The following is a 22,277-nucleotide window of genomic DNA, read 5'->3' as shown; positions in this document are numbered from 1 at the left end:
ATGAATGAATGCTCTGCCCACAGTAGGTGCTCAATAAATACGATTGAATGAATGAACGCTCTGCCCACGGTAAGGGCTCAATAAATACGACTAAATGAATGCTCTTCAGTGCTCAATAAATATGATTGAATGAATGGACGCTCTGCCCACAGTAAGCGCTCAATAAATATGATTGAATGAATGAATGCTCTGCCCACAGAAAGTGCTCAATAAATACGATTGAATGAGTGAACGCTCTTCCCACAGTAAGCGCTCAATAAATACGATTGAATGAGTGAACGCTCTGCCCACAGAAAGCACTCAATAAATACGATTGAATGAATGAATGCTCTGCCCACAGTAAGTGCTCAATACGATTGAATGAGTGAATACTCTGCCCACAGTAAGCGCTCAATAAATATGAGTGAATGAATGAATGCTCTTCCCACAGTAAGCACTCAATAAATACGATTGAATGAATGAACGCTCTGCCCACAGTAAGCGCTCAATAAATATGAGTGAATGAATGAATGCTCTTCCCACAGTAAGCGCTCAATAAATACGATTGAATGAGTGAACGCTCTGCCCACAGTAAGCGCTCAATAAATACGATTGAATGAGTGAACGCTCTGCCCACAGGAAGCGCTCAATAAATACGATTGAATGAATGGACGCTCTGCCCACAGGAAGCGCTCAATAAATACGATTGAATGAGTGAACGCTCTGCCCACAGAAAGCGCTCAATATGATTGAATGAATGAACGCTCTTCCCACAGTGAGCGCCCAATAGGATTCAATGAATGAATGCTTTGCCCACAGAAAGCGCTCAATAAATACGATTGAATGAATGAACGCTCTGCCCACAGTAAGCGCTCAATAAATACGATTGAATGAATGAACGCTCTGCCCACAGTAAGCGCTCAATAAATACGATTGAATGAACGCTCTGCCCACAGTAAGCGCTCAATAAATACGATTGAATGAATGAACACGCTTCCCACAGTAAGCGCTCAATAAATACGATTGAATGAATGAACACGCTTCCCACAGTAAGCGCTCAATAAATACGATTAAATGAATGAATGCTCTTCCCACAGTAAGCGCTCAATAAATACGATTGAATGAATGAATGCTCTGCCCACAGTAGGCGCTCAATAAATACGATTGAATGAATGAACGCTCTGCCCACGGTAAGGGCTCAATAAATACGACTAAATGAATGCTCTTCAGTGCTCAATAAATATGATTGAATGAATGGACGCTCTGCCCACAGTAAGCGCTCAATAAATATGATTGAATGAATGAATGCTCTGCCCACAGAAAGTGCTCAATAAATACGATTGAATGAGTGAACGCTCTTCCCACAGTAAGCGCTCAATAAATACGATTGAATGAGTGAACGCTCTGCCCACAGAAAGCGCTCAATAAATACGATTGAATGAATGAATGCTCTGCCCACAGTAAGTGCTCAATACGATTGAATGAGTGAATACTCTGCCCACAGTAAGTGCTCAATAAATATGAGTGAATGAATGAATGCTCTTCCCACAGTAAGCGCTCAATAAATACGATTGAATGAATGAACGCTCTGCCCACAGCGGGCGCTCAATAAATATGCGATTGAATGAATGAATGCTCTTCCCACAGTGAGCGCTCAATAAATACGACTGAATGAATGAATGCTCTGCCCATAGTAAGCGCTCAATACGACTGAATGAATGAATGCTCTGCCCACAGTAAGCGCTCAATAAATACGACTGAATGAATGAACGCTCTGCCCACAGTAAGCGCTCAATAAATACGACTGAATGAATGAACGCTCTGCCCACAGTAAGCGCTCAACAAATACGATTGAATGAACGCTCTGCCCACAGTAAGCACTCAATAAATACGATTGAATGAGTGAACGCTCTGCCCACAGTAAGCGCTCAATAAATACGATTGAATGAATGAACGCTCTTCCCACGGTAAGCGCTCAATAAATACGATTGAATGAATGAACACTCTTCCCACAGTAAGCGCTCAATAAATACGATTGAATGAACGCTCTGCCCACAGTAAGCGCTCAATAAAAACGATTGAATGAATGAACGCTCTGCCCACGGTAAGGGCTCAATAAATACGACTAAATGAATGCTCTTCAGTGCTCAATAAATATGATTGAATGAATGGACGCTCTGCCCACAGTAAGCGCTCAATAAATATGATTGAATGAATGAATGCTCTGCCCACAGAAAGTGCTCAATAAATACGATTGAATGAGTGAACGCTCTTCCCACAGTAAGCGCTCAATAAATACGATTGAATGAGTGAACGCTCTGCCCACAGAAAGCGCTCAATAAATACGATTGAATGAATGAATGCTCTGCCCACAGTAAGTGCTCAATACGATTGAATGAGTGAATACTCTGCCCACAGTAAGCGCTCAATAAATATGAGTGAATGAATGAATGCTCTTCCCACAGTAAGCACTCAATAAATACGATTGAATGAATGAACGCTCTGCCCACAGTAAGCGCTCAATAAATATGAGTGAATGAATGAATGCTCTTCCCACAGTAAGTGCTCAATAAATACGATTGAATGAGTGAACGCTCTTCCCACAGTAAGCGCTCAATAAATACGATTGAATGAATGAACGCTCTTCCCACGGTAAGCACTCAATAAATACGATTGAATGAATGAACGCGCTGCCCACAGAAAGCGCTCAATAAATACGATTGAATGAATGAATGCTCTGCACACAGTAAGAGCTCAATAAATACGATTGAATGAACGCTCTGCCCACAGTAAGCGCTCAATAAAAACGATTGAATGAATGAACGCCTCTGCCCATAGTAAGCGCTCAATAAATATGATTGAATGAATGAACGCGCTGCCCACAGTAAGCGCTCAATAAATACGATTGAATGAATGAACGCTCTGCCCACAGTAAGCGCTCAATACGATTGAATGAATGCTCTGCCCACAGTAAGCGCTTAATAAATACGATTGAATGAGTGAACGCTCTTCCCACAGTAAGCGCTCAATAAATACGATTGAATGAATGAACGCTCTTCCCACAGTAAGCGCTCTATAAATACGATTGAATGAATGAACGCTCTGCCCACAGAAAGCGCTCAATACGATTGAATGAATGAACGCTCTTCCCACAGTGAGCGCTCAATAAATACGATTCAATGAATGAATGCTTTGCCCACAGAAAGTGCTCAATAAATACGATTGAATGAACGCTCTGCCCACAATAAGCGCTCAATAAATACCATTGAATGAACGCTCTGCCCACAGTAAGCACTCAATAAATACGATTGAATGAGTGAACGCTCTGCCCACAGTAAGAGCTCAATAAATACGATTGAATGAATGAATGCTCTGCCCAGAGAAAGCACTCAATAAATACGATTGAATGAGTGAACGCTCTGCCCACAGTTAGCGCTCAATAAATACGATTGAATGAGTGAACACTTTGCCCACAGTAAGCGCTCAATAAATATACGATTGAATGAATGAACGCTCTGCCCACAGTAAGCGCTCAATAAATACGATTGAATGAATGAACGCTCTTCCCACAGTAAGCGCTCAATAAATACGATTGAATGAATGAACGCTCTGCCCACAGAAAGCGCTCAATACGATCGAATGAACGCTCTGCCCACAGAAAGCGCTCAATAAATACGATTGAATGAACGCTCTGCCCACAGTAAGCGCTCAATAAATACGATTGAATGGATGGACGCTCTGCACACAGTAAGCGCTCAATAAATACGAGTGAATGAATGAATGCTCTGCCCAGAGAAAGCACTCAATAAATACGATTGAATGAGTGAACGCTCTGCCCACAGTTAGCGCTCAATAAATACGATTGAATGAGTGAACACTTTGCCCACAGTAAGCGCTCAATAAATATACGATTGAATGAATGAACGCTCTGCCCACAGTAAGCGCTCAATAAATACGATTGAATGAATGAACGCTCTTCCCACAGTAAACGCTCAATAAATACGATTGAATGAATGAACGCTCTGCCCACAATAAGCGCTCAATAAATACCAATGAATGAATGAACGCTCTTCCCACAGTAAGCGCTCAATAAATACGATTGAATGAACGCTCTGCCCACAGTAAGCGCTCAATAAATACGATTGAATGGATGGACGCTCTGCACACAGTAAGCGCTCAATAAATACGATTGAATGAATGAATGCTCTGCCCAGAGAAAGCACTCAATAAATACGATTGAATGAGTGAACGCTCTGCCCACAGTTAGCGCTCAATAAATACGATTGAATGAGTGAACACTTTGCCCACAGTAAGTGCTCAATAAATATACGATTGAATGAATGAACGCTCTGCCCACAGTAAGCGCTCAATAAATACGACAATGAGTGAACGCTCTGCCCACAGTAAGCGCTCAATAAATACGACTGAATGAGTGAACGCTCTGCCCACAGTGAGTGCTCAATAAATACGACTGAATGAATGAATGCTCTGCCCACAGTAAGCGCTCAATAAATACGATTGAATGAATGAATGCTCTGCCCACAGTAAGCGCTCAATAAATATGAGTGAATGAATGAATGCTCTGCCCACAGTAAGCGCTCAATAAATACGATTGAATGAATGAATGCTCTGCCCACAGTAAGCGCTCAATAAATACGACTGAATGAGTGAACGCTCTTCCCACAGTAAGCGCTCAATAAATACGATTGAATGAGTGAACGCTCTGCCCACAGAAAGCGCTCAATAAATACGATTGAATGAATGAATGCTCTGCCCACAGTAAGTGCTCAATACGATTGAATGAGTGAATACTCTGCCCACAGTAAGTGCTCAATAAATATGAGTGAATGAATGAATGCTCTTCCCACAGTAAGCGCTCAATAAATACGATTGAATGAATGAACGCTCTGCCCACAGCGGGTGCTCAATAAATATGCGATTGAATGAATGAATGCTCTTCCCACAGTGAGCGCTCAATAAATACGACTGAATGAATGAATGCTCTGCCCATAGTAAGCGCTCAATACGACTGAATGAATGAATGCTCTGCCCACAGTAAGCGCTCAATAAATACGACTGAATGAATGAACGCTCTGCCCACAGTAAGCGCTCAATAAATACGACTGAATGAATGAACGCTCTGCCCACAGTAAGCGCTCAACAAATACGATTGAATGAACGCTCTGCCCACAGTAAGCACTCAATAAATACGATTGAATGAGTGAACGCTCTGCCCACAGTAAGCGCTCAATAAATACGATTGAATGAATGAACGCTCTTCCCACGGTAAGCGCTCAATAAATACGATTGAATGAATGAACACTCTTCCCACAGTAAGCGCTCAATAAATACGATTGAATGAACGCTCTGCCCACAGTAAGCGCTCAATAAAAACGATTGAATGAATGAACGCTCTGCCCACGGTAAGGGCTCAATAAATACGACTAAATGAATGCTCTTCAGTGCTCAATAAATATGATTGAATGAATGGACGCTCTGCCCACAGTAAGCGCTCAATAAATATGATTGAATGAATGAATGCTCTGCCCACAGAAAGTGCTCAATAAATACGATTGAATGAGTGAACGCTCTTCCCACAGTAAGCGCTCAATAAATACGATTGAATGAGTGAACGCTCTGCCCACAGAAAGCGCTCAATAAATACGATTGAATGAATGAATGCTCTGCCCACAGTAAGTGCTCAATACGATTGAATGAGTGAATACTCTGCCCACAGTAAGCGCTCAATAAATATGAGTGAATGAATGAATGCTCTTCCCACAGTAAGCACTCAATAAATACGATTGAATGAATGAACGCTCTGCCCACAGTAAGCGCTCAATAAATATGAGTGAATGAATGAATGCTCTTCCCACAGTAAGTGCTCAATAAATACGATTGAATGAGTGAACGCTCTTCCCACAGTAAGCGCTCAATAAATACGATTGAATGAATGAATGCTCTTCCCACGGTAAGCACTCAATAAATACGATTGAATGAATGAACGCGCTGCCCACAGAAAGCGCTCAATAAATACGATTGAATGAATGAATGCTCTGCACACAGTAAGAGCTCAATAAATACGATTGAATGAACGCTCTGCCCACAGTAAGCGCTCAATAAAAACGATTGAATGAATGAACGCCTCTGCCCATAGTAAGCGCTCAATAAATATGATTGAATGAATGAACGCGCTGCCCACAGTAAGCGCTCAATAAATACGATTGAATGAATGAACGCTCTGCCCACAGTAAGCGCTCAATACGATTGAATGAATGCTCTGCCCACAGTAAGCGCTTAATAAATACGATTGAATGAGTGAACGCTCTTCCCACAGTAAGCGCTCAATAAATACGATTGAATGAATGAACGCTCTTCCCACAGTAAGCGCTCTATAAATACGATTGAATGAATGAACGCTCTGCCCACAGAAAGCGCTCAATACGATTGAATGAATGAACGCTCTTCCCACAGTGAGCGCTCAATAAATACGATTCAATGAATGAATGCTTTGCCCACAGAAAGTGCTCAATAAATACGATTGAATGAACGCTCTGCCCACAATAAGCGCTCAATAAATACCATTGAATGAACGCTCTGCCCACAGTAAGCACTCAATAAATACGATTGAATGAGTGAACGCTCTGCCCACAGTAAGAGCTCAATAAATACGATTGAATGAATGAATGCTCTGCCCAGAGAAAGCACTCAATAAATACGATTGAATGAGTGAACGCTCTGCCCACAGTTAGCGCTCAATAAATACGATTGAATGAGTGAACACTTTGCCCACAGTAAGCGCTCAATAAATATACGATTGAATGAATGAACGCTCTGCCCACAGTAAGCGCTCAATAAATACGATTGAATGAATGAACGCTCTTCCCACAGTAAGCGCTCAATAAATACGATTGAATGAATGAACGCTCTGCCCACAGAAAGCGCTCAATACGATCGAATGAACGCTCTGCCCACAGAAAGCGCTCAATAAATACGATTGAATGAACGCTCTGCCCACAGTAAGCGCTCAATAAATACGATTGAATGGATGGACGCTCTGCACACAGTAAGCGCTCAATAAATACGAGTGAATGAATGAATGCTCTGCCCAGAGAAAGCACTCAATAAATACGATTGAATGAGTGAACGCTCTGCCCACAGTTAGCGCTCAATAAATACGATTGAATGAGTGAACACTTTGCCCACAGTAAGCGCTCAATAAATATACGATTGAATGAATGAACGCTCTGCCCACAGTAAGCGCTCAATAAATACGATTGAATGAATGAACGCTCTTCCCACAGTAAACGCTCAATAAATACGATTGAATGAATGAACGCTCTGCCCACAATAAGCGCTCAATAAATACCAATGAATGAATGAACGCTCTTCCCACAGTAAGCGCTCAATAAATACGATTGAATGAACGCTCTGCCCACAGTAAGCGCTCAATAAATACGATTGAATGGATGGACGCTCTGCACACAGTAAGCGCTCAATAAATACGATTGAATGAATGAATGCTCTGCCCAGAGAAAGCACTCAATAAATACGATTGAATGAGTGAACGCTCTGCCCACAGTTAGCGCTCAATAAATACGATTGAATGAGTGAACACTTTGCCCACAGTAAGCGCTCAATAAATATACGATTGAATGAATGAACGCTCTGCCCACAGTAAGCGCTCAATAAATACGACTGAGTGAACGCTCTGCCCACAGTAAGCGCTCAATAAATACGACTGAATGAGTGAACGCTCTGCCCACAGTGAGTGCTCAATAAATACGACTGAATGAATGAATGCTCTGCCCACAGTAAGCGCTCAATAAATACGATTGAATGAATGAATGCTCTGCCCACAGTAAGCGCTCAATAAATATGAGTGAATGAATGAATGCTCTTCCCACAGTAAGCACTCAATAAATACGATTGAATGAATGAACACGCTTCCCACAGTAAGCGCTCAATAAATACGATTGAATGAATGAATGCTCTGCCCATGGTAAGGGCTCAATAAATACGACTAAATGAATGAACGCTCTGCCCACAGTAAGCGCTCAATAAATACGATTGAATGAATGAACGCTCTGCCCACAGCGGGCGCTCAATAAATATGCGATTGAATGAATGAATGCTCTGCCCACAGTAAGCGCTCAATAAATACGATTGAATGAATGAATACTCTGCCCACAGTAAGCGCTCAATAAATATGAGTGAATGAATGAACGCTCTGCCCACAGCGGGCGCTCAATAAATATGCGATTGAATGAATGAATGCTCTTCCCACAGTGAGCGCTCAATAAATACGACTGAATGAATGAACGCCCTGCCCACAGTGAGTGCTCAATAAATACGACTGAATGAATGAACGCCCTGCCCACAGTGAGTGCTCAATAAATACGACTGAATGAGTGAACGCTCTGCCCGCAGTAAGCGCTCAATAAATACGACTGAATGAATGAACGCTCTGCCCGCAGTAAGCGCTCAATAAATACGATTGAATGGATGTACAGCGCTCTGCACATAGTAAGCGCCCCATAAGCACGACCGAATGAATGAATGAATGAAGGACTGGCCGTCCGCCATTGCCCAATTCTCCTCAGGCGCCCTCCCCCTTCCCCCCCGTCCCTCGCGCCCCCTGACGTCACTTCCGGCCCGCCCCAGGCGGGCGGGAGGCGGCTCCCTCCGCCCGCTCGCCGGCCGGGACTACGTTTCCCAGGGGGCCACGGCGGGGTGGGGGGGCAGGCGCGCATGCGCGCGCCCCCCCCCCGGAAGTGGAGCCGGGACTTCCACTCGGGCGTGAGGCGAGCCGAGCCGGAGACCAGACCCGCAGGCCGAATTCGGGAGCGGACAAGATGGCCGGGCTGCCCCGCAGGATCATCAAGGTAACGGCAGAAGCGCGCGCGAGGGGAGGGGAGGACTGAGGCGAGGCCGCCCCCGCCCCCCCCCCCCCACAGCGGGCCCGGCAGCCGCGGAGGGGTCCGGCGCCGGACGGGGGTGGTCCGACTTCCGGCGGAGGGCCGCGGCCCAAACCCGACACGACGCCGTCGCCTCAGCCGCCTCAGCGCGCGCGGGCCTTCCCCCCCCCCACTATTCCGTAATAATCATCCCACTAATAACAACGAGGACGATGGTATTTGCTAGACGCCCCCCCTAATAATAACGATAAGGACGATGGTACTTGTTAGGCGCCCCCTCCCCCCCCCCCCACCTTGTAGACTGGGAGCTCGTTGTGGGCTGTCGCCCTTCCCCTTCGTTCCTTCATTCAATCATTCAGTCAGTCAGTCGTATTTATTGAGCGCTCACTGTGGGCAGGGCGTTCATTCATTCAGTCGTATTTATTGAGCGCTCACTGTGGGCAGGGCGTTCATTCATTCAGTCGTATTTATTGAGCGCTCACTGTGGGCAGAGCGTTCATTCGTTCAGTCGTATTTATTGAGCGCTCACTGTGGGCAGGGCGTTCATTCATTCAGTCGTATTTATTGAGCGCTTACTGTGGGCAGAGCGTTCATTCATTCACTCATATTTATTGAGCGCTTACTGTGGGCAGAGTATTCATTCATTCAGTCGTATTTATTCAGCGCTTACTGTGGGAAGAGTGTTCACTCATTCAATCGTATTTATTGAGGGCTTTCTGTGGGCAGAGCAGTCATTCATTCAGTCGTATTTATTGAGCGCTTACTGTGGGCAGAGCGTTCATTCATTCAGTCGTATTTATTGAGCGCTTACTGTGGGCAGAGCATTCATTCATTCAGTCGTATTTATTGAGCGCTTACTGTGGGAAGAGCATTCATTCATTCAATCGTATTTATTGAGCGCTTACTGTGGGCAGAGCGTTCATTCATTCAGTCGTATTTATTGAGCGCTTACTGTGGGCAGAGCATTCATTCATTCAATCGTATTTATTGAGCGTTTAGTGTGGGCAGAGCATTCATTCATTCAGTCGTATTTACTGAGCGCTTACTGTGGGCAGAGCGTCCATTCATTCAGTCGTATATTGAGCGATTACTATGGGCAGGGCATTCATTCATTCAATCGCATTGAGCGCTCACTGTGGGCAGAGCGTTCATTCATTCAGTCGTATTTATTGAACGCTCACTGTGGGCAGAGCGTGTATTCAGTCAATCGTATTTATTGAGCGCTTACTGTGGGCAGAGCATTCATTCATTCAGTCGTATTTACTGAGCGCTCACTGTGGGCAGAGCGTCCATTCATTCAGTCGTATACTGAGCAATTACTATGGGCAGGGCATTCATTCGTTCAATCGTTTTTATTGAGCGCTTACTGTGGGCAGAGCGTTCATTCATTCAATCGTATTTATTGAGCGCTTACTGTGGGCAGAGCGTTCATTCATTCAATCGTATTTATTGAGCGCTTAATGTGGGCAGAGCGTCCATTCAGTCGTATTTATTGAGCGCTTATTGTGGGAAGAGCGTCCATTCAATCGTATTTATTGAGCGCTTATTGTGGGAAGAGCATTCATTCGTTCAGTCGTATTTATTGAGCGCTCACTGTGAGCAGATCGTTCATTCATTCAGTCGTATATTGAGCGATTACTATGGGCAGGGCATTCATTCATTCAATCGTATATTGAGCGCTTATTGTGGGCAGAGCGTCCATTCATTCAATCGTATTTATTGAGCGCTCACTGTGGGCAGAGCATTCATTCATTCAATCGTATTTATTGAGCACTTACTGTGGGCAGAGCATTCATTCAATCGTATTTATTGAGAGCTCACTGTGGGCAGAGCGTCCATTCATTCAGTCGCATATTGAGCGATTACTGTGGGCAGAGCATTCATTCATTCAATCATATTTATTGAACGCTCACTGGGCAGAGCGTTCATTCATTCAATCGTATTTATTGAGCGCTCACTGTGGGCAGAGCGTTCATTCAATCGTATATTGAGCGATTACTGTGGGCAGAGCATTCATTCATTCAATCGTATTTATTGAGCGCTTACTGTGGACATTGAGCGCTTACTGTGTGCAGAGCATTCATTCGTTCAATCGTATTTATTGAGCGCTTACTGTGGGCAGAGCGTCCATTCAGTCGTATTTATTGAGCCCTTATTGTGGGCAGAGCGTTCATTCATTCACTCGTATCGAGTGCTTACTGTGGGCAGAACATTCATTCATTCAATCGTATTTATTGAGCACTTACTGTGTGCTGAGCATTCATCCATTCAGTTATATTTATTGAGCTGTTACTGTGGGCGGAGCACTCATCCATTCAATCGTATTTATTGAGCGCTTACTGTGGGCAGAGCGTTCATTCATTCAATCGTATTTATTGAGCGCTTGCTGTGGGCAGGGCGTTCATTCATTCAATCGTATTTATTGAGTGCTCACTGTGGGCAGGGCGTTCATTCATTCAATCGTATTGAGTGCTTACTGTGGGCAGAGCGTTCATTCGTTCAGTCGTATTTATTGAGCGCTTTCTGTGGGCAGAGCGTCCATTCATTCAGTCGTATTTATTGAGCGCTTTCTGTGGGCAGAGCGTCCATTCGTTCAGTCGTATTTATTGAGCGCTCACTGTGGGCAGAGCGTCCATTCATTCAATCGTATTTATTGAGCGCTCACTGTGGGCAGGGCGTTCATTCATTCAATCGTGTTTATTGAGCGCTTACTGTGGGCAGAGCGTTCATTCAATCAATCGTATTTATTGAACGCTCAATGTGGGCAGAGCGTCCATTCATTCAATCGTATATTGAGCGCTTACTCTGGGCAGAGCATTCATTCATTCAATCGTATTTATTGAGCGCTTACTGTGTTTAGATCATCCGTTCATTCAGTCGTATTTATTGAGCGCTTACTGTGGGCAGAGCATGCATTCATTCAATTGTATTGAGCGATTACTGTGGGCAGAGCGTCCATTCACTCAGTCGTATTTATTGAGCGCTCAATGTGGGCAGAGCGTTCATTCATTCAATCGTATTTATTGAGCGCTCACTGTGGGCAGGGTGTTCATTCATTCAATCGTATTTATTGAGCGCTTACTGTGGGCAGAGCGTTCATTCAATCAATCGTATTCATTGAACGCTCAATGTGGGCAGAGCGGCCATTCATTCAATTGTATATTGAGCGCTTACTCTGGGCAGAGCATTCATTCATTCAATCGTATTTATTGAGCGCTTACTGTGTTTAGATCATCCGTTCATTCAGTCGTATTTATTGAGCGCTTACTGTGGGCAGAGCATGCATTCATTCAATTGTATATTGAGCGATTACTGTGGGCAGACCATCCATTCATTCAGTCGTATTTATTGAGCGCTCACTGTGGGCAGAGCATCCATTCATTCAGTCGTATTTATTGAGCCCTCACAGTGGGCAGGGCGTGCATTCATTCAATCCTATTTGTGAGCGCTCACTGTGGGCAGAGCGTCCATTCATTCAATCGTATTTATTGAGCGCTTACCGTGGGCAGAGCGTCCATTCAATCGTATTTATTGAGCGCTTATTGTGGGAAGAGCATTCATTCGTTCAGTCGTATTTATTGAGCACTCACTGTGAGCAGAGCGTTCATTCATTCAGTCGTATATTGAGCGATTACTATGGGCAGTGCATTCATTCGTTCAATCGTATTTATTGAGCGCTTACTGTGGGCAGAGCGTCCATTCATTCAATCGTATTTATTGAGCGCTCACTGTGGGTAGAGCATTCATTCATTCAATCGTATATTGAGCAATTACTATGGGCAGAGCGTTCATTCGTTCAATCGTATTGAGCGCTTACTGTGGGCAGAGCGTTCATTCGTTCAGTTGTATTTATTGAGCGCTTAGGCAGATCATCCATTCAATCGTACTTGTTGAGCGCTTACTGTGGGCAGAGCATCCATTCAATCGTGTTTATTGGGCACTTACTGTGTGCAGAGCGTTCGTTCATTCAATCGTATTTATTGAGCGCTTACTGTGTGCAGAGCGTTCATCCATTCAATCGCATTTATTGAGTACTTACTGTGGGCAGAGTGTCCATTTATTCAATCGTATTGAGCGCTCTGTGGGCAGAGCATCTATTCATTCAATCGTATTGAGCACTCACTGTGGGCAGAGCATCCATTCATTCAATCGTATTGAGTGCTTACAGTGGGCAGAGCATCCATTCATTCAGTCGTATTTATTGAGTGCCCACTGTGGGCAGAGCGTTCATTCATTCAATCATATATTGAGTGATTACTATGGGCAGAGCATTCATTCATTCAATCGTATTTACTGAGCGCTTACTGTGGGAAGAGCGTCCATTCAATCGGATTTATTGAGCGCTTACTGTGGGCAGGGCGTTCATTCGTTCAGTCGTATTTATTGAGCGCTTACTGTGGGCAGAGCGTTCATTCATTCAATCGTATTGAGCGCTTACTCTGGGCAGAGCATTCATTCATTCAGTCGTATTTATTGAGCGCTTACTGTGTTTAGATCATCCGTTCATTCAATCGTATTTATTGAGCGCTCACTGTGGGCAGAGCGTTCATTCAGTCAATCGTATTTATTGAGCGCTCACTGTGGGCAGAGCGTTCATTCATTCAGTCGTATTGAGCGCTCACTGTGGGCAGAGCGTTCATTCATTCAATCGTATTTATTGAGCGCTCACTGTGGGAAGAGCGTTCATTCAATCAATCGTATTTATTGAGCGCTCACTGTGGGCAGAGCGTCCATTCATTCAGTCGTATTTATTGAGCGCTCACTGTGGGCAGAGCGTTCATTCATTCAATAGTATGTTGGGCGCTCACTGTGGGCAGAGCGTCCGTTCATTCAATCGTATTTATTGAGCACTTACTGTGTGCTGAGCATTCATCCATTCAGTTGTATTTATTGAGCTGTTACTGTGGGCGGAGCACTCATCCATTCAATCGTATTTATTGAGCGCTTACTGTGGGCAGAGCGTTCATTCATTCAATCGTATTTATTGAGCACTTACTGTGGGCAGAGCGTTCACTCATTCAATCGTATTTGAGTGCTCACTGTGGGCAGGGCGTTCATTCATTCAATCGTATTTATTGAGCGCTTACTGTGGGCAGAGTGTCCATTCAATCATATTTATTGAGCGCTTATTGTGGGCAGAGCATTCATTCATTCAATCGTATTGAGCGCTTACTGTGGGCAGAGCATTCATTCATTCAATCGTATATTGAGCGCTTACTATGGACAGAGCATTCATTCATTCATTCAATCGTATTGAGCGCTCACTGTGGGCAGAGCGTCCATTCATTCAATTGTATATTGAGCACTTACTGGGGGCAGAGCATTCATTCATTCAATCGTATTGAGTGCTCACTGTGGGCAGAGCGTTCATTCAATCAATCGTATTTATTGAGCGCTCACTGTGGGCAGAGCATCCGTTCATTCACTGGTATTTATTGAGCGCTTACTGTGTGCAGAGCATTCATTCATTCAATCGTATTTATTGAGCGCTCACTGTGGGCAGAGCATCCATTCACTCAGTAGTATTTATTGAGCGCTTACTGTGGGCAGAGCGTTCATCCATTCTATCCTATTGAGCACTTACTGTGTGCAGAGCGTCCATTCATTCAATCGTGTTTATTGAGCGCTTACTGTGGGCAGAGCGTTCATTCGTTCAGTTGTATTTATTGAGCGCTTAGGCAGATCATTCATCCATTCAATCGTATTGAGCCCTTGCTGTGGGCAGAGCATCCATTCATTCAATCGTATTTATTGAGCGCTTACTGTGGGCAGAGCATTCATTCATTCAATCGTATATTGAGCGATTACTATGGGCAGAGCATTCATTCATTCAGTCGTATTTATTGAGCACGTACTGTGGGCAGAGCGTCCATTAATTCAGTCGTATTTATTGAGCGCTCACTGTGTGCAGAGCGTTCATTCATTCAATCCTATTTATTGAGAGCTTACTGGGGGCAGAGTGTCCATTCAATTGTATTTATTGAGCGCTTACTGTGTGCAGAGCGTTCATTCATTCAATCCTATTTATTGAGAACTTACTGTGGGCAGAGCGTTCATTCATTCAATCGTATTTATTGAGCGCTTACTGTAGGCAGAGCGTCCATTCAATTGTATTTATTGAGCGCCTACTGTGGGCAGAGCATTCATTCATTCAGTCGTATGTTGCGCGCTTAGTATGGGCAGAGCATTCATTCAATCATATTTATTGAGCGCTTACTGTGTGCAGAGCGTTCATTCAATCCTATTTATTGAGCTTACTGTGGGCAGAGCGTTCATTCAATCGTATTTATGGAGTTCTTACTGTGTGCAGAGCGTCCATTCATTCAATCGTATTTATTGAGCGCTTACTGTGGGCAGATCATCCATTCAGTCGTATTTATTGAGCGCTTACTGTTGGCTGATTGTTCATTCATTGTCGTATTTATTGAGTGCTTACTGTGTGCAGAGCATCCGTTCATTCACTCGTATTTATTGAGCACTTACTGTGTGCAGAGCATCCGTTCATTCAATCGTATTTATTGAGCGCTTACTGTGTGCAGAGCATCCATTCATTCAATCGTATTTATTGAGCGCTTACTGTGGGCAGAGCGTTCTTCCGTTCAGTCGTATTGAGCGCTTAGGCAGAGTATTCATCCATTCAATCATATTTATTGAGCGCTTACTGTGGGCAGAGCACTCATTCAATCGTATTTATTGAGTGCTTACTGTGGGCAGAACGTCCATTCATTCTATCGTATTTATTGAGCACTTACTGTGTGCAGAGCATTCATTAAATCGTATTTATTGAGCGCTTACTGTGTGCAGAGCATCCGTTCATTCAATCGTATTTATTGAGCCCTTACTGTGTGCAGAGCGTTCATTCATTCAATCGTATTTATTGAGCCCTTACTGTGTGCAGAGCGTTCATTCATTCAGTCGTATTTATAGAGCGCTTACTGTGTACAGAGCATTCATTCAACCGTATTTATTGATTACTATGTGCTGAACACTGTACTAAGTGCTTGGGAAGTACAAATTGGCAACCCATAGAGACGGTGTCCCTACCCAACAACGGGCTCACATTCATTCATTCAATCGTATTGAGCGCTTACTATGTGCAGAACACTGTACTAAGTGCTTGGGATGTACAAGTTGGCAACCCATAGAGACGGTCCCTACCCAACAACGGGCTCATTCATTCATTCAATCATATTTATTGAGCACTTACTATGTGCAGAGCACTGGATTAAGCGCTTGGGAAGTACAGGTTGGCAACCCATAGAGACGGTCCCTACCCAACAACGGGCTCACATTCATTCATGCAGTCATATTTATTGAGCCCTTATTGTGTGCAGAGCTCTGTACTAAGCGCTTAGGCAGTACAAAATGGCAACCCATAGAGACTGTCCTTACCCAACAACGGGCTCACATTCATTCATTCAATTGTATTTATTGAGCCTTTACTATGTGCAGAGCACTGTACTAAGCGCTTGGGAAGTACAAGTCGGCAACGTATAGAGACGGTCCCTACCCAACAACGGGCTCACATTCATTCATTCAATTGTATTTATTGAGCGCTTACTGTATGCAGGGCACTGGACTAAGCGCTTGGGGAGTACAAGTTGGCAACATTATAGAGACGGTCCTTAACCCAACAGTGGGCTCACAGTCTAGAAGGGAGAGACAGAGAACAAAACATATTAACAAAATAAAATAACTAGAATAAATATGTACAAATAAAATAGAGTAAATAAATCGTATTTATTGAGCGCTTCCTGTGTACAGAGCACTGTACTAAGTGCTTGGGAAGTACATAGAGACGGTCCCTATCCAACAGTGGGCTCACAGTCTAGAAGGGGGAGACAGGGAACAAAACAAAACATATTAACAAAATAAATAGAATAAATATGTGCAGATAAAATAGAGTAAATACATCATATTTATTGAGTGCTTCCTGTGTGCAGAGCACTGTAATAATAATAATGGCATTAAGCGCTTACTGTGTGCAAAGCACTGTACTAAGCGCTGGGAGAGATACAAGAACAGTGCTTTGCACATAGTAAGCGCTTAACAAATGCCATCATTATTATTATACAAGGTGATCAGGTTGTCCCATGGGGGCCTCACAGTCTTAATCCCCATTTTACAGATGAGGTCACTGAGGCTCAGAGAAGTGAAGTGATTTGCCCAAAGTCACACAGCTGACAAGTGGCGGAGCCAAGATTTGAACCCATGACCTCTGTCTCCAAAGCCCATGCTCTTTCCACTGAGCCATGCTGCTTCTCTAAGCACTTATAATAATAATAATGGCATTTATTAAGCGCTTACTATGTGCAAAGCGCTGTAGTAAGCGCTGGGAGAGATACAAGAACAGTGCTTTGCACATAGTAAGCGCTTAACAAATGCCATCATTATTATACGAGGTGATCGGGTTGTCCTACGGGGGGCTCACGGTCTTCATCCCCATTTTACGGATGAGGGAACTGAGGCCCAGAGAAGTGAAGTGACTGGCCCAAAGTCACACAGCTGACAATTGGCGGAGCTGGGATTTGAACCCATGACCTCTGACTCCAAAGTCCAGGCTCTGTCCACTGAGCCATGCTGCTTCCCAAGCGCTTAGTCCAGTGCTCTGCACACAGTAAGCGCTCAGTAAATATGAATGACTGAATCTACTCCAGGTTTTAGAACAGTGTTTGACAAACAGTAAGCACAGATACCATTAAAATATATGTGTATATGTAATGCATGTATAAATATATATAAGTGTTTATATCCATATTCATTAATTCATTCAGTCGTATTTATTGAGCACTTACTGTGTGCAGAGCACTGGACTAAGCGCTTGGGAAGTACAAGTTCATTCATTCATCCTTCAAGCATCCATATATGCACACACATGCTGTAAATTCCTAATGGGCAAGGAACATTTCCATCATTCATTCATTCGTATTTATTGAGCGCTTACTGTGTGCAGAGCACTGTACTGAGCGCTTGGGAAGTACAAGTTGGCAACATATAAAGACGGTCCCTATCCAACAGCGGGCTCACAGTCTAGAAGTGCATCCACATATGCACACACATACATGCTGTAAACTCCTAATGGGCAAGGAACATCTCCCTCATTCATTCATTCATTCATTCAATTGTATTTATTGAGCACTTACTGTGAGCAGAGCACTGTACTAAGCGCTTGGGAAGTACAAGTTGGCAACATATGGAGACGGTCCCTACCCAACAGCGGGCTCACAGTCTAGAAGATGAGTCAGAACAGTGCCCTGCACATAGTAAGTGCTTAACAAATACCATCATCATTATTATTATTATTATTATTAGTAATTCGACAGGATTTTACTCTCCCAAGTGGTTAGTACAGTGTTCTGCACACAGTAAGCGCTCAATAAATATGACTGAATGAATGACTGAATCTACCCCAGGATTTAGAACAGTGTGTGACAAACAGTAAGCACAAATACCATTAAAAAATGTGTGTATATATATGTTTGTGTATGTATGCATATATGCACACACATACACACATAAATGCTGTAAACTCATAATGGGCAAGGAACATTTCCGTTAATTCGGCTGGATTTTACTTTCCCAAGTGGTTAGTACAGTGTTCTGCACACAGAAAGCACTCAATAAATACGACGGAGTGAATGACTGAATCTACCCCGGAATTTAGAACAGTGTGTGACAAACAGTAAGCACAAATACCATTAAAAAATATATATATAATGTGTATATAGCTATATGTTTTTGTATGTATGCATATATGCACACACATACACAGATAAATGCTGTAAACTCATAATGGGCAAGGAACATTTCCATTAATTTGGCTGGATTTTACTCTCCCAAGTGGTTAGTACAGTGTTCTGCACACAGTAAGCGCTCAATAAATACGACTGAACGAATGACTGAATCTACCCCAGAATTTAGAAGTGTGTGACAAACAGTAAGCGCAAATACCATTAAAAATATATATATATATATAATGTGTATATATCTATATGTTTTTGTATGTTTGCATATATGCACACACATACACAGATAAATGCTGTAAACTCATAATGGGCAAGGAACATTTCCATTAATTTGGCTGGATTTTACTCTCCCAAATGGTTAGTACAGTGTTCTGCACACAGTAAGCGCTCAATAAATACGACTGAATGAATGACTGAATCTACCCCAGAATTTAGAACAGTGTGTGACAAACAGTAAGCACAAATGCCATTAAAAAAAAATGTATGTATATAATGTATATATATGTGTTTGTGTATGTATGCATATATTTTACACACATACACAGATAAATGCTGTAAACTCATAATGGGCAAGGAACATTTCCGTTAATTCAGCTGGATTTTACTCTCCCAAGTGGTTAGTACAATGTTCTGCACACAGCGCTCAATAAATACGACTGAATGAATGACTGAATCTACCCCAGAATTTAGAAGTGTGTGACAAACAGTAAGCGCAAATACCATTAAAAATATATATATATATATAATGTGTATATATCTATATGTTTTTGTATGTTTGCATATATGCACACACATACACAGATAAATGCTGTAAACTCATAATGGGCAAGGAACATTTCCATTAATTTGGCTGGATTTTACTCTCCCAAATGGTTAGTACAGTGTTCTGCACACAGTAAGCGCTCAATAAATACGACTGAATGAATGACTGAATCTACCCCAGAATTTAGAACAGTGTGTGACAAACAGTAAGCACAAATGCCATTAAAAAAATATGTATGTATATAATGTATATATATGTTTGTGTATGTATGCATATATTTTACACACATACACAGATAAATGCTGTAAACTCATAATGGGCAAGGAACATTTCCGTTAATTTGGCTGGATTTTACTCTCCCAAGTGGTTAGTACAGTGTTCTGTACACAGTAAGCGCTCAATAAATACGACTGAATGAATGACTGAATCTACCCCAGAATTTAGAACAGTGTGTGACAAACAGTAAGCACAAGTACCACTAAAAAATGTATGTATATATAATGTGTATATATATCTATATGTTTGTGTGTGTATGCATATATGCACACACACACATAAACGCATAATGGGTAAGGAACATTTCCGTTAATTCGGCTGGATTTTACACTCTCAAGTGCTTAGTCCAGTGCTCTGCACACAGTAAGCGCTCAATAAATGCGATGGAATGAATGTGCCAAGCACTGTTCTAAGCGCTGGGGCAGACTTCACTCGAGCGTTTCCCTGCCTCCGGCTCTCCGTCCCCCACCTCCTCATTTTCGAGCTTCCCAAACGTGCCGTGCAAACGATCCTGTCGCTCACAGGGCACGTGAGGACTCCACGATTAAATAATAATCCTAATGATGGCATTTGTTAAGCGCTTTTACTGTGTGCCAAGCACCGTTCTAAGCGCCGGGGCGGACTTCACTCGAGCGTTCGCCGCCGGCTAACATCGTTTTCGAGCTTCCCAAACGATCCCTTTGTTCATACTGCACGTGAGGCCTCCATGATTAAATAACAATGACAACAGTAATAATAATAATGATGATGATGGTATTTTGGGTGGCGCTTACTATAGGCCAACCACTGTTCTAAGCGGTGGGTTAGGTTCAATGCCAAATGCCGTCATTATTATTCAAGGTAATCAGGTGGTCCCACGTGGGGCTCACAGCCCGAATCTCCATTTTACAGATGAGGGAACTGTGGCCCAGTGAAGTGACTTGCCCGGAGTCACACAGAGGACAAATGGCGGAGTCAGGATTAGAACCCAGGACCTCCTTACTCCCAGCCCGGGCCCTTTCCACTAAACCGCGCTGCTTCCCTAGATGATGACATTTTCAGGTTCTAGTCCTTCCCAGTCCTCTGTTCGGTAGGGGTTGTCTCTATTTGTTGCTGAATGGTACTTGCCAAGTGCTCTGCAATCAATCAATCAATCGTATTTATTGAGCGCTTGCTGTGTGCAGAGCACTGTACTAAGCGCTTGGGAAGTACAAGTTGGCAACATATAGAGACAGTCCCTACCCAACAGTGGGCTCTCAGTCTAAAAGCACACAGTAAGCGCTTAATAAATACGATTGAATAAATGAGTGAAGTGGACAGAGCAGTCAGAAGGACCTGGGTTCTAATCCCACCGTCGCCGCACGTCTGCTGTGACCTTGGACTGATCACTTCACTGGCCCTCAATTACCTCATCTGTAAAATGGGGATTAAGACTGTGAGCCCCACACGGGGCAGGGACTGTGTCCAACCTGATCAACTCGTGTAACCCAGCGCTTAGAACAATGCTTGGCACATAGTAAGAGCTTAACAAGTACGATAATAATTTTCATTCATTACTCTAAACCTGGACATGAGACGCCAGTTTTCAACAACTAAGTAGTTCTCTGGAACAGCTGATCCTGGCAAGTTTTTTTTTTACACTTTTCAGCCCAAGGTACATTATTGGCGAGGTTAATCAATCAACTGATGGTATTTATTGAGCGCTTACCTTGTGCGGAGCACTGTACCCAGCACTTGGAGGAGAGTTGGTAGATTTCCCTGCCCACAGTGAGATTAAAATGTAAATTTTTAAAATGCACTTCCTCATCCACTTTTCAGCTGAACTAAATGGTCTAGCCATAAGTCAGGTTGAAAGGATGATCGAGCAGTGATTTTGCTCACAATATCAACAATTTCCTTTCGTTATGGTTTCCTTTTTCAGATAGTGAAACTACATAACTCGTTCCAAAAAATGGAAAAAATATGATCATTTGTACTTGCAGTATATTTTTGCAAATGGATGGTGGGCTCCGCATAAACGAACACTTGAAATTTGAGTGCTTCTAATGTTTCACTTGCTGGTGTGCTAGCAAAAAGTTTAGGCATTAAATAAAAAAAGGGGAAGATTTTTTTTTAAACCATCTGTTGCTCACATCTTTTGAGAATTGGGAAATGGTTGTACCACTTTTCCTTGTGAACTTTGAGTGACTTTGAGAATCTCTGCCTAGTATTTTGTAAATAATTCTGGCTACAGTAATATTCAGTTTTGAGTGACTGGTGGTTTTTTGGTGGCTGCACATAGCCTGCCACTGGCCTTTACAAATCGCCCACACCTTTGCTCATCACCTGCGGCACTCTCACAGCAAGAGTCAAATGGATTTGTGTTCTTCTAGCCTCCCTCGTTTGCATTCTGCTCTCCCCTGTTAAGATCCAGCCTTAAGAACACTTGAAAAATGTGCGTTTCCCCAAGATTCAGTCAGTTTCAATGTCACACTCAGATTTAACAAGTGGAAATCTGGGGTTTGCCAGGATTTATTAAAAGAAGTGTATCATTTGATTTAAATGAGGTTCACAAATTTCAGGTTATGCAATTTCTTCTTGGCAATGGCTTGACCGAGTAGATGCCAAAAAAGCAAA

The 22,277-nt window shown here is 43.1% G+C and overlaps 1 protein-coding gene across 1 annotated transcript in view; it reads left to right on the top strand.

Moving 5' to 3' along the window:
* The first annotated feature begins 8,764 nt into the window (after window positions 1–8,764).
* The window catches only part of UBE2N (ubiquitin conjugating enzyme E2 N), a 46,642-nt gene continuing 33,129 nt past the window's right edge, over window positions 8,765–22,277 (top strand). The window contains exon 1 of the mRNA XM_038756364.1: window positions 8,765–8,864. Coding sequence (XP_038612292.1) covers window positions 8,835–8,864 — 30 coding nt within the window. The 5' untranslated portion in view covers window positions 8,765–8,834. The remainder of the gene's footprint in view (window positions 8,865–22,277) is intronic.

The sequence above is a fragment of the Tachyglossus aculeatus genome, chromosome 14, assembly GCF_015852505.1.
Source record: "Tachyglossus aculeatus isolate mTacAcu1 chromosome 14, mTacAcu1.pri, whole genome shotgun sequence".
In the NCBI taxonomy this organism is placed as follows: domain Eukaryota; kingdom Metazoa; phylum Chordata; class Mammalia; order Monotremata; family Tachyglossidae; genus Tachyglossus; species Tachyglossus aculeatus.
This window is presented reverse-complemented; position numbering and strand designations above follow the sequence as displayed.